Below are 13054 nucleotides of genomic sequence, written 5' to 3' on the forward strand. Positions count from 1 at the left end.
CAATGGTTGCGATTATAAGTATTGGAGATCTAAACCAAGCTGACCCTTGAGTAACTTTTATACAACAGCTCAGCCCACTCAATTAGGATGTCCTATAGCTTAAGAGTATGGTGTCCAAAGTGTAGCTGTAACTATCTCTCTCTTGATGAGATCAGGCATTCCTTAGAAACCAGATCCTTGAAGTAGGGGCCAACTGAGCTAGTGGAGGAGGTAGGTTTTTTAGTTGAGACTGGAGGCCAGTAATTAAAGTTACTTATGAATACTACTAACAAACACCAGAGGGATTGGGGGGAGTATCATCTTCTATTTAATAAGAGGCCTTCTGGGCCTTACCAGCTTGTTCCTATTCAATTCACAATAAGCAACTCTTGATGAAAGGTATTGGTCTGACCCAGCATCATACACTCAGTAGCTAGGTCCAGCAACAGTTGGACAACTGCTTTTTAAAAGTAGTGTGGAGAGGTCATTTTGGAGACCTCAGAGCTCTAGAGCCTGATGATCATTTGGTCTGGCCATTCTTAGGTACCTGTCAGATTCCATTCAGATTGGTCTTTATGGAGATCTCTGAAAACACAGGTTCAGTGGAAGAAGACTGTTGGGTGACCTACTTTAGTGCTTTCAGGACTGTATTCTGTTTGGGGCTCTAATTTTAAAAAAGGGAAACATAAGTATTTCCATAATGGGGGTCATCAAAAAACTTAAGGCTTTCTAAAAATCTGAATTCAGTAAGTATTGGGGCTTCTCACCCCAACTTTGGAGAAACAAATGGGAATAGCTCACTTTGAAGGGTCTACATTAATGGAATTTCCCTTATCTGTGATATTCTCTTGATAACTTGGCTAGATTCTGGATTGTCTAAGAGTTGATTTCCCACATCTTTCTCTCACATGGGCTATCATACAAATCGCTACAAAGTCCCCGACAAGCCCAATAAACATTATGACACCAATTTAGTATTATACATCACAAAATGAGGCCCTGTTCCATTTTTTGAACATCAAGCTGTGTTAGTGTATGTAACAGAGAGTTCAAGTAGTCCTGAGGCAGATGATAAAAGGCATAACAACTCTTTCCCAAGTAAAAGGAAACTATTTACTCTCAGTTCTAGGGATAAGGAAAAAGACATTAGTGAGGTCCATAAATGCCTCACACTCACCTACTCCTTGACACAAATTAGGTCAGAGATGGCCTTAACCAGTGGTGTGCTGATTTTGTTCTGTTCCTTTTACTTCACTATAACAGTTCAGCTGCTCCCTGCATTTCTTATTGGTCAAAGTGAGCAAGAGGGAAGAGCATATATTGAAATGCACTGGTCTCCTCTATCTCCATCCCTAAAGGGGAAATGGGACCCTATATCATCTGGTGTTAATTTTTCAGAATGGCTTGGGCAATGCCAAGAGCAGTAAGTAGTAAATCTAGATATAATTCAGGACTGTTTATACAACCAAACTCTACTGAGCTGAGAGTTAAAAAGAACAAAGACCTTATTCTAAGATGTAAAAATAGAGGTATTTATGTCAAATTGCCTCTTAGTAATAATTTTAATTTATGCTTATTATAACCACCAGAATAACTTCCAAATCTACATAAAGTCTTCTTTTGTAACAAAGAAAAAACAAATAAATAAAACCCAACAACCAAAGCAACCCTATCTGATATTTTACACAACAGTTTATATGCCTAGTCCCTCACCTCTCTAGTGAACAGAGGTCTATTTCCTCCTGTTTTCTCAGGGAACAAAACAGGTCAATATAATTAGTCTTAAGCATTTTAGAAATGGTTTAATTTTACTTGCTGTAATCATTCTGCTTCACGTTCTTCTGATTCTCCTTTTTTCTGAATTAGTTCATATGATTATTTCATGGCCCCTTGAATTTATCATTTCTTGCTGCACAATAATATTCCACCTCAAGCACACACACCCAAAATTTGTGCAGCCATTTCACAATTGATACATATCTAATTTTTTGCTACCATTGCATCCATAAAGGCATTATAAATAATGTCACCTATGGAACCTCTGGACATAAGTGGCATAGTGAACTGAGTGCTGGGCCTGAAATTACGGAGACCTGAGTTTAAATACAATACCTGTGTGATCCTGGGTAAGTCACATAAATGTTTGTCTCAGTTTACTCATCTGTAAAATGAGCTGGAAAAGGAGATGGCCAACCACTCTAGTATTTTTGCCAAGAAAAGCCCAAATGGAGCCATGAAGTGTCACCTGTGACTAAAATGATTGAACAAGAACAAGGGATTACTATTTTTTCTAATGATCTTGGCACATGCCCAGTCAAAAGATTTGAACAGCTAAAAATTTTTTTGGTACTTTGAGGAATATTATATGAAACTTGTAAATTATTTTAAGAAATATTTGTTTCATTATGCTAGGAAAAAAATTATGAACACTGAATTCCATCCAATTATTTAGTTCTTTAATTTACTTCTCAGAATTTTGTAGTTGTCCACAATCAGGTCCTACAAAATCTTAGCTTAATTTCCAAATATGGGATGACATTTGTTACTCTGATGTCGAGTAAGTGATCCTCTCAGGCTAAAGGCCTTCCCACATTCATTACACTCATAAGGTTTCTCTCCAGTATGAATTGTCTGATGTCTAGTAAGGTGTTCTCTCCGGCTGAAGGCCTTTCCACATTCATTACATTTATGAGGCTTCTCTCCAGTATGGATCCTATGATGCTGAGTAAGGTGTTCTTTTAGACGAAAAACTTTCCCACAGTCATTACATTCATAAGGTTTTTCTCCAGTGTGAATTCTCTGATGTCCTGTAAGGTGTCCTCTCTGGCTGAAGAACTTCCCACATTCATTACATTTGTAAGGTGTTTCTCCAGTATGAATACTATGATGGAGAGTAAGCAGTTCTCTTGCATGGAAGGCCTTTCCACATTCATTACATTCATAAGGTTTCTCTCCAGTGTGAATCCTCTGATGTACAGTAAGGTGTCCTCTCTGGCTAAAAGCCTTCCCACATTCATTACATTTATGAGGTTTCTCTCCAGTATGAATACTCCAGTGGAGAGTAAGGAGTTCTTTTAAGTGGAAGGCCTTCCCACATTGATTGCATTCATAAGGTTTCTCTCCAGTATGGATCCTCTGATGACGAGTAAGGTGTTCTCTTAGACGGAAAGCCTTTCCACAGTCACTGCATTCATAAGGTTTTTCTCCAGTATGAATCCTCTGATGTCGAGTAAGGTATTCTCTCAGGTGGAAGGCCTTTCCACATTCATTACACTCATAAGGCTTCTCTCCAGTATGAATCCTCTGATGTCTGGTAAGCTCTGTGCTCACGTGAAAGGACTTTCCACATTTGTTACATTCATAAGGTTTTTCTCCACTATGAATTCTCTGATGTCGAGTAAGTTCTGTACTCAGATGGAAAGCTTTTCCACATTCATTGCATTCATATGGTTTCTCTCCAGTATGAATACTTTGATGTCGAGTAAATGATCCTCTCAGGCTAAAGACCTTCCCACATTCATTGCATTCATAAGGTTTCTCTCCAGTATGAATAGTTTGATGTCGAGTAAATGATTCTCTCAAGCTAAAGGCTTTACCACATTCATTACATTTGTAAGGTTTTTCTCCAGTGTGAATAATCTGATGCCGAGTAAGAAGTCCTCTTCGTCTGAAAAACTTCCCACATTCATTACATTCATAAGGTTTTTCTCCAGTATGAATTCTCTGATGTCGAGTAAGGTGTTCTTTCAGACGAAAGAGTTTCCCGCAATCATTACATTTATACGGTTTTTCTCCAGTATGAATTCTCTGATGTAGATTAAGATGTCCTCTCTGACTGAAGGCTTTTCCACATTCAACACATTTATGAGGTTTCTCTCCAGTATGAATAGTCTGATGGAGAGTAAGGAGTTCCCTCAGGTGGAATGCCTTCCCACATTCATTGCATTCATAAGGTTTCTCTCCAGTATGGATCCTCTGATGTCGGGTAAGGTGTTCCCTCAGGCGGAAAGGCTTTCCACAGTCATTACACTCAAAAGGTTTCTCTCCAGTATGAATTTTCTGGTGCTGAGTAAGCTGTCCTTTCCGATGGAAGGCCTTCCCACATTGATTACATTCGTGAGGCTTCTTTTCAGTATAAATTTGCTGGTGAGGAGAAAGCTGTGAACTCTGAAGGAAGGACTTCAAACAATGGTTAGATTTTTTTTCAGTGTGAATCCTCTGATGGGAAGCAAGGGATGAACCATGGTTGAAAAGCTCCCCATATTTACTATATTCAGGTGTCTCTCCAGTATGAATTCTCTGATGTTCAATTAATTGTACATTTTGGATGGCAGCTTTCTCAAATTTAATATAATTAAGAGCATTCTCTTCAATATCAATATTCTGATGGGAATTAATAAATGGGCTGAAATTAATAGCTTTCTCATATTCATTAGAATAATCATGTTTCTCTGTAGGATAAAATCTATGATATGCAATAAAATCTGAGTGAGAAGTGAAGGACTTATCACATTCACTATACCTAGACTCTATCTCCTTAGAGCAAGTTCTATGACACTTTCTTGGTTCTGAAGATAGAAAAAAGTTCTTTCTGTCAGAATCACATCTGAGAAAATCCTTTCCTAAGAAAATTCTCTGTGGAGCAAAATCTTTTGGTTCCAAACTGACGCTTCGGTTATACTTATTACTTTCATGGCTTCTTACCTCACTGTAAGTTTTCTTTTGAGTGATTTTTACTTGTTTAGAAATGTTCTCCTCAATGCTCTGTTGCTTCCCTAATTTTCCACCACATGCCCAAGCTTCTTTCAAGCTGGATATAGAGAAATGTTCCTTTGTAAGTTTATTTTGAGAAAAATTCTCCCATGATATGCCTAGTTTGGAAGCTGACTCCTTGGTTTCAGGTATACTGTTCCAATCTGGGAAAAAAAAAAAGAACAAAGGAAATAAAGAAAATGGAAATATCCTCTATACTCATCTGCTATCTGCTATATTCTTAAATCCTATTTTGGGCTTCTCAACAATGTGTCTATGTGTGTGCTTCTGTGTGTCTGTGATACACATCTTTCCTATTGAACCTTAAAAGTTTTTGAGAGGAGGAAAGACAAAAAAATAGGTTTCTTTTTAAACAGAAATTAAGGCCTGGAAAAATGTTTTGAGTTTCCCATTGTCACAAGAATGAAACCGAATGGAGCAAAGCTCAGAACTTGCGACTAAGTACTCTGGTTCCAACCCATTAAGGCAGGAAATGTGCTACTACTGCTGTTACTCTTCAACTCATAGCTGTATTTTTTGCTGACTAATCCCAAAGGCTTAATAAATTATATTCCTATGAAGTTTTATACTTTAATTTATGTGACTTCATTTTATTTCATTATGGCATGAATATGTGAGATATTTGTTATGATTCCATCAAAGTCCATAAACACACAAAAAACCAGAAATTAAAACAGGAGCAGGACTGCTGAGACTATTACATCACAGAAAGATAAGAAAGAAATAGGACACATCCTGGTTCTGAGGCAAGACCACTGGGGGTCAGTGGCCATGCCAGAAGTTGCAGTGCTAGTTTCCCTCTGGTTACCTGGATGATCTTAGTCAAGTCACCCCTTGACGCCCTGAGCCTCCACTGCATCACCTTTAACATGAGGGGGTCAGAACAGGAGGCCCCTGAGCCAGACCTACATCTGGGATCCCAAGAGCCTTTTCTGACACTGGGACTTATCACGAGACTGACTTGCTGAGGTGGCAGGGAATAACCCTCCTGGGGCTAACACACAGTGGGTGCTTTTCTCCCTAGGTCTGGGCAGCTCTGGGCAGAGGCTCCTGTACAACTCTGTGGAAGGACTGCACTGACTGACCACTGAGGACACTGTTGTCAAGGCCTCCCCTGCCTGGGGGTCAGGCACTCACTCACCTGGACGGCCGCTGCCCAGGACTCTCCTCTCTGGCGTCCAAGGAGCCTCCCCTTGCTCCAGCTGGTGGATCACCCGTGGCTTACACACGGCCAGTCCTGCTCAAAGGGTAAAGGATGGACATAGAAAGGTTCCACTCAAACTTAGCGATCCCAAGTCTCACCCCAGGACACAGGAAATGAAAACCAGATGATGCAGATTCAAGGAAACCTAAAGAGGAGACTTCTAACGTCTCTGGGGACATACAAGGAGACAGCTGGACCCTGTGACTGTTCTGGTCAGAGCTAAGTCAGGGTATCTGCCCTCAGCCTGATGTTTCACTTTGGATCTACCCTGTGTAGGCATGGGGCCAAGAAAGCCCCAGGGGGCAGAGCCTGGCACAAAGCCTCAGTCCAGGGGCTGAAGCCATGAAGAACAGAAGAAAATGCATACAGACCCAAAGGGTAACCCAGACAACCCGAATACCTCCAAACTAAAACCCAGTGGAGCCACAAGGACTCTGGAGGTAGAGAAATGAAGCAGAAGTCAAAGGGCTGCCTTGGGCTGGCCTTAAACTATTTTCTCTCTTGTTCCTCTTGCTTGCTGGGGGGAATCTTGTGGGTGGGGTCTGAGCTGGGACAGGGTCAGCTCTTCCTTACTTGATTTCCTCCTCTCCTGCAAGAGGGTCCCAGCCCCAGCCCCAGAAGACCCTCTGGGATCAGAACAAATGCCTCTCTGTGCTAGCAATGGTAAAAAAAAATATTATACATTGTTATAAATTAATGTGAAGGAAGGGGAGACGTCTGGGTGGGAGTGTGATCCACACCCAGCCAGGATCCCTTTCTACACAAAGCTTATCGTGGTTGCCACACTGAGGACCCTCCCCCAGAAATCCCTGGTGGTTCCTTAACTGTAAGAAGCCAACAACAGGCTGTTTCTGAGACACAGACCTGAAGCAGCAAGGCTTGCACGGAGTTAAAATAAAGGACCGGGACAGAAGTCTGTGATACTTCTGCTCAAGCCCAAAAAGCAGAGATCACAATCACAAAGGAATGATTCCCTGGGACCAAAGGGGATGAAGGTCAATCAGTCTCTCTCAGCCTTTGCCCAAGGAAGGACCCAAAGACCCCAGGGTGGGGAAGAGGAGGGGGAGGCAGGGCCCGGGTCCCAGGAGAAGCTGTCCCACCCAGGCAGAGCAGGTTCTCATAGGTCTCCAGCATCACATCCCGGTACAGCTCCTTCTGAGAAGGTTCCAGGCAAGCCCACTGCTCTTGCGTGAAGACCACCGCCACATCCTGGAAGGTCACCGGCTCCTGAAACACCAAATGCCTTTGTTTGTGCCCTTGCAGGCACCATCCCTTGAAAGGAGCGGGGGGCGAAGGGCCCAGAGAGTGGGCCAGGGCCATGTGGTTCTCAGGGTTCTGGCCAGCAAACTCAGAATCTAATGTTTATACTGTAACATCACACAGAAAAACCACATTGAAAGAGTCACTCTGGGGGAAGCTCCCATGGAAACTACCCTTCAGAGGGTTGCCAGCTTGGCTCTAGAAGGAAGCATTAACCCTGATGGCCACCCCTCCTCCTGCCCAGAGCCCTTCAGGCCCCATGCTGCACTCTTCACCTTACACAGCGTGGTTACATTGTACAGGAAAACACAAGATACACATATTGAGTCCTTGCTTGGAAGGGGAGAACCCGGAGGCAGGAGGAAGCCCAGTTTGTGCTGCCATCAAGAACCTCAGAGCTTGGAAGGGGCCCCAGAGTCAGCGGAAGCAAGCTCAGTGCAAAGGCAAGAGGGTTCAGTTGGAGGACCAAGGCCTGACTTCAAGTCCAGAATTTGAATGCTGACTTTTCTGAAGGAGATGGACAAGATGGCCTCGGAGACCCCTCCCAGGTGGCAGCCAGACTAGAGTGGAAGCCCTTCTGGGCTGGGAGGCTCACTCCCTAAAGAGCCCACAGCACTTCAGGGTGGAGGATTCTGGGAGCTGCTCCTGACACCAAGCCTCAAAGTTTTGCCTTCTGGCACCAAAGAGAACCCGAAGGACCCCCTTTTCCACGATGGCCCGACCAATCCTGGGTAAGAGTTACTGTGGCCTCCCCACATGGCATGAACCCCAAGGCCTTTCCCTTCCTGGGCCCTTCCATTGGACACTTACCAGCTGCTCCACCCTTTGCTGGGCCATGGACTGATCCTCTCCCGGGGAGGACCTACCACCCTCTCCCTCCCCCCCCCCCAATCCTCCCAGCACATCCAACCAAGGTAGGGCAGGGAAGCTCCTCCAGGTCTTATTCCATGCTGTGGGGACCAGTCAGGCCCATCATCTCTCAGCATCCTACGGGTCATCCCTGAGGTAGCAGTCTGAGTGATCCCCAACTGATGGGACCCCCTCTCCCTGCCCCAAGAACATGAGGGCACTAGCAGAAGCAAAAAGCAGCCCGGGAAGCTGGCTCTTCTTTGAGGTTTCCTGCACATTTTATGAACAAAGTGGCTTACAGACAGTCATAGCTTCATGCAAATCCTTGCTCTTGCTGCTTGTGCATTTGGATGTCTGGTTCTGGATTCAAATTCCGGAATGGCAACTTATAATGACCATGGGCAAGCTGTCCAGGTGACTCAATGCCCAGGAGGGGGAACCTCCCACTCACCTGGGGAGACCTGGCTGTCAGGAGCATGGGAGCCATTCCAGTGTCCAGAACTCACTCCTCTTGGGCAAGGGCAGAGAGCTGGGGAGGAAAAGGAAACCGTGAGTGGGGCTGGCCCTGCCCTGCCTGAGAACACCCCCAAAGCCTTCTCCCCCATCCTTCAGCGCCGTCTGCCAGATGTTGGGGATATGTGGATAAAGAAAGCACCGCTGGTCCCCCAGAACCTTATGTTCCCAGGGAGAGGCTCAAAGTCCAGTCTAAGAAACTTGGGTTCACTCCCATCTACAAGTGGAAGAAGACCTCTCTGAGCCTCAGTTTGCTCACCTAGAAAATGGGTAAAATCAGTCCCACCTACCTCGGGGCTGTTTGGGGCATTAGGGGCATAAATCAATTCAATTGATTATTCAATCAAATGACTCAACCCATGCAATGTGCTATGTAAGCCTTAAAGCACTAAATGCAGGGCATGGGTCTTTTTCGGATCCTCCTGTTTCCAGGGAAAATGAGGGCTAGGTAAGGATCAAAGGAGCACAGAAGGGAGGAAAGGGTGGGGGGTTTCTAGTGCTGAAAGAGAGGAGGAGAAGGGGGAGCAGACAGGGAAAGGAGAAGGAAGAAAGGGAGGAGAGGGAGAGAGAGAGAGAAAGAGGAGGGAGGGTTAAGGAGAAAAGGCAGAGGAGGGGAAAGAGGAAAAAAGGGGGGGGAGGAAGTGGTAACAGGAGGGAGGAGAAGAGAAGGGAGGGGGAAAGGTGGGTGGGCAGAGAAGAGGGAGGAAGAGAAAGGGGGGCGAGAGTTAAGGAGAAAAGGGGGAGGAGAGGAAGGGGGGAAAAGGGGGAGGAAGGGGAACAGGATGGGGGGAGAAGAGGAGGAGGTAGAGGAGACAGAGAAGAACAATGATAGAAGGGGATGGAGGAGGATTAGGAGGGAGAAGAGAGGAGGGGGAAGAAGGGGAGGAGGTAGGTGAGGAAAAGTAGTGAGGAAGAGAAGCAGTGAGAGAGGGAGGATGAGGAAGGGAAATGGTGAGGGGGAGGAGGGCTGCAAGCAGAGCCTTTCGGCCGGGGACAGGTGGTGCCGCCGGAGCTCCCCTCTGACATCCGTGGTTCCCACTGGAGGAGGGATCGGGACAGTGGGAGGAAGCGGAAGTCACTCGGGAGAACCCACCAATCAGGCGGGAACCTCGCGGCATCTCCATAGCAATCGTTTTATAATTGACGGCCACCAAGCCTCCACGCGCCATGCCTTCTGGGAAATGTAGTGTTGAGGCTCGGGAGGGCAGTGCGCATGCTCACTGTCTGTAGTGGCTTCTGTCCGGGGTACTTGCCGGTGCTGGTGGAGGAGAGGTTGGGCCAAGCTCGGTGTCTGTAGTGGCTTCTGTCCGGGGGGGGGGGGGGGGGGGGGGGGGGGACAGTGGTCAGGGCTGGGTGTGGGGTCATAGGTCGTGGTTTCTGGCCCTGACTCTGCCCGGGGCCCTTGGGAGCAGCGCCCAGACCGAGCCTGGCAGCCACAGGGGCATCATCAGGGCTCCTAATACTAAAATGCCACCAAACGGCGCGATTCCGGGGTCCTGACGTCATCAGCTTGCCCTCCAGCTGCTCATTTTATCTGTGAGGAGGATCATGGGCCGTGGCTGAGCCCGGAAGAGGCCCTGGTTGTGGGAGCCAGTGTCGTGGAAAGGCTTCCCAGGCGCGCGGGTGCGCGCTGGGGGGGGCAAGGACATCACCACAGCGTGTTGGGGGGGCCTGCCAAGCTCCGTGCCCCTCCCCCACGCCCGTTAGAGATCGCACAGATCATCTCCTTGGGAAGCGCTTGCACAGCAGGCCCAGTGCTTCCTTCTTGCCTGGGCCACGTCCTGGGCTGCTTTTCACAACTCAGAAACACCCTCACTAGGAAAAAGGGCTCTGACCCCTCCGCCCCAACAGTTAATCACAGGAAATCGGGTCTCGAAAAATCTTATAACCCAGGTGAAAGACCCCTGGCTCTGATTTAGGGTAACCCTTTGCTAGACTCTTGAAATCATGACTCTGCTACAAGACATCAAGAATCAGTCAAACAAAATAAAAGAATGAAAAAACGGAAGAAAATGGGAAATCTCTCATTGGAAAAACAAATGAAAATAGATCCAGTAAGGGGAATCTGAGAAATATTGAACTACCTGAAAACCATATAAAAACAAACAAAAACTGGACAGCATATTTCAAGAAATTATCAAGGAAAATTGCCCTAATATCCTAGGATCAGAAGGCAATATTGTCATTTAAAGAACACACCAATCACCTCCCAAAAGGGGCCCCAAAATGAAAACTCCACAGAATATTGTAGCAGAATTCCAGAAATAGCAGGTCAAGGAGAAAAGACTGAAGGTAGCCATGAAGAAAAACAATTCAAATACCAACAAGTCACAGTCAGGATTAGCCAGGATTTAGCAGCTTCTACATTTGGAGCAGAATAGGCCCCAGCAGGGCTTTTGTTGGTTCCTGGATGGGCAGATGACCATAGTTCTTCAATTGTCCACATGTAGGGAGCTTGGGATGTAGTATATAGCATGCAGTTGCTAAATCTGAGAGTCCAGCAGAACTTTGGTAGTTTTAAGGCCTTAATGAGTCCCCAACTAAGTACAGTAAGTTAGAAATACAGTAACACAATCAATTTCCGATGACATCAATTTTATTTCCAAATTATCACATAAAAGTCATTGATCTTTTATAACTTTTGGTATTTAAAAACCACTTTAAAGTTATCAAACACAGAACAATTACGTTCAGTTAGAGAAATAATATAGTACTTGGTATATGCTAGTCACTGTGTTAAAGATCTCACAACAACCACCATCATTATTTCTCTCTAAATAAGGTAACTGGAGAAATATTACACAGTTAATACTTTTCTACAACTAGAACACAAAAGGGCGGAGGTTAGCTGACTCCCCCACCTTGTACTGCCATGCTGAGTACTGCCAGGACCACCTCAAATTTTCCAGGCAGCAGTTGGTCAGATCTGCCTTGCAGAAACTGACTGGGTCTTGGGGTTAATACTTAGGGCCAGGGTGACTGATGCTGGGGCCTTCCCATTGGTGATAACTTGTGGTGGTAAGGTTCAGGGAATTTGGCCATGAGGCCTGACACCTCCCCACCTCCCCACCTCCCCACCCCTCACCCCTCACCCTCACCCTCAGCTGTAAGTGCTGGAGTTGGGAGGCTGCTGGGGCAGGGTCTATGGGACCCAACTACAATTGCTGCTTCCTCCTTTCTAGCAGGTAGGACAGAATTCAAGTTTCCCTAATATTCTCCAGCTTTCTCTTTATCTGTTCTAAGAGGTTTAACAGCAGGACATGGGCTGTAATGGTCTTGTTAGCAATCCCCACAACTAAGATATACCCATGATTCCAGGAGGAGGGAGTAGGGCACGCTGAGTGAATTAAGGTTGTTGGAAGGATCCCTCAATTTCTGAGGTACTTTCCTTTTTTCAGCATCCATCCATGCTCTTAGTTTAAAAGAACCACATATTTTTCTGCTAATGCTGAAGGGAACTAGAGGACAAAATAGTTAAGGAAAAGTTAACAAGATGTTACTGTTTACAGGATTCCCCCCACCTCCATTTCTGGACTTGATGCTAAAGGAGGCTACTAATCTTGTCAATTACTTTAAAAAACCTTATTTTAAAATATCTTTTAAAAGATTTAATCCTTATTTTTCCTTAACACAAATTCTACAGAGTAGTAACTCAAAGCTTACTTAAGTTGTTTTAGAAGGGGGTGAGTTCCTGGAATTACGCCCACAGTCTCAGGAGTTCTCTCTTGCAATCTTAAAATGATTGTTAAATTGGTTAATGATTAATCTCAAAATCTTCAGAATCTGCTAAGATGTTTTTTAGTGCTTCTACAACTTTGATTATCTAACATTTCTATAGTCCCAATTCTATTACTGTAGGGACCATAGGGGGAAAAAAAGAGTCCTACACATCTTTCCTCATTTTTTATAAGCTAATCTGCAGAAAGTTTAAAGTGGGAGTTTAAAGTTAATTTTTCTAGTGTTCTCTTTAACTACAGTCCTTAGAAGTTTTTCCGGCTGGCTGCATTTAAATCTTTCAAGCTCATAGCATAAACATGACACAGACATTATGCAAACACACACATAGATACAATGACAAATACAAACTCCATTTGCTCCTATGCTCTACAATATTTTTAATAGGAATGAGTGTTGTATTTTGTCAAAAGTTTTTTCTTCATTTAATGAGATGATTATATTTCTGTTAGTTATTGATATGGTCAATTGTGCTAATTATTTTCCTAATATTGAACCAGTCCTGGATTGCTGTTATTAAGTCCCACCTGTTTAGAGTATATTATTCTCTTGATAAATTGCTCTATATTCTCTACTAATATTTTATTTAAAGTGTTTACATCAATATTCATCAGGGAAATTTTCTCTATTTTGGCTCTTCCTGGATTAGCTATCAACATCATTTCTGTGTCATAAAAGAATTTGGCAGGACTCCTTCTTTGGCTGTTTCCCCAAATACTTTAATATTGGAATTGTGTAATG

General features: G+C 44.6%; 1 protein-coding gene across 2 annotated transcripts in view; it reads right to left on the bottom strand.

The window, feature by feature from the left end:
- Positions 1–2229: 2229 nt before the first annotated feature.
- The window catches only part of LOC111720965 (zinc finger protein 420-like), a 38432-nt gene continuing 27607 nt past the window's right edge, over positions 2230–13054 (bottom strand). The window contains exons 1-5 of one of the 2 annotated variants that reach the window (XM_031968356.1): positions 8869–9104; positions 8517–8594; positions 7057–7183; positions 5894–5989; positions 2230–4895 (exon numbers count right to left, since the gene is read on the bottom strand). In XM_031968356.1, the coding sequence (XP_031824216.1) occupies positions 2494–4895; positions 5894–5989; positions 7057–7183; positions 8517–8552 (2661 nt within the window). In that variant the 5' untranslated portion in view covers positions 8553–8594; positions 8869–9104 and the 3' untranslated portion in view covers positions 2230–2493. Of the gene's footprint in view, positions 4896–5893; positions 5990–7056; positions 7184–8516; positions 8595–8868; positions 9105–13054 lie in introns of those variants that run through there. The other variant, XM_031968355.1, reaches the window with a different exon arrangement.

Source organism: Sarcophilus harrisii, chromosome 4 (genome assembly GCF_902635505.1).
Source record: "Sarcophilus harrisii chromosome 4, mSarHar1.11, whole genome shotgun sequence".
NCBI classification, from domain to species: domain Eukaryota; kingdom Metazoa; phylum Chordata; class Mammalia; order Dasyuromorphia; family Dasyuridae; genus Sarcophilus; species Sarcophilus harrisii.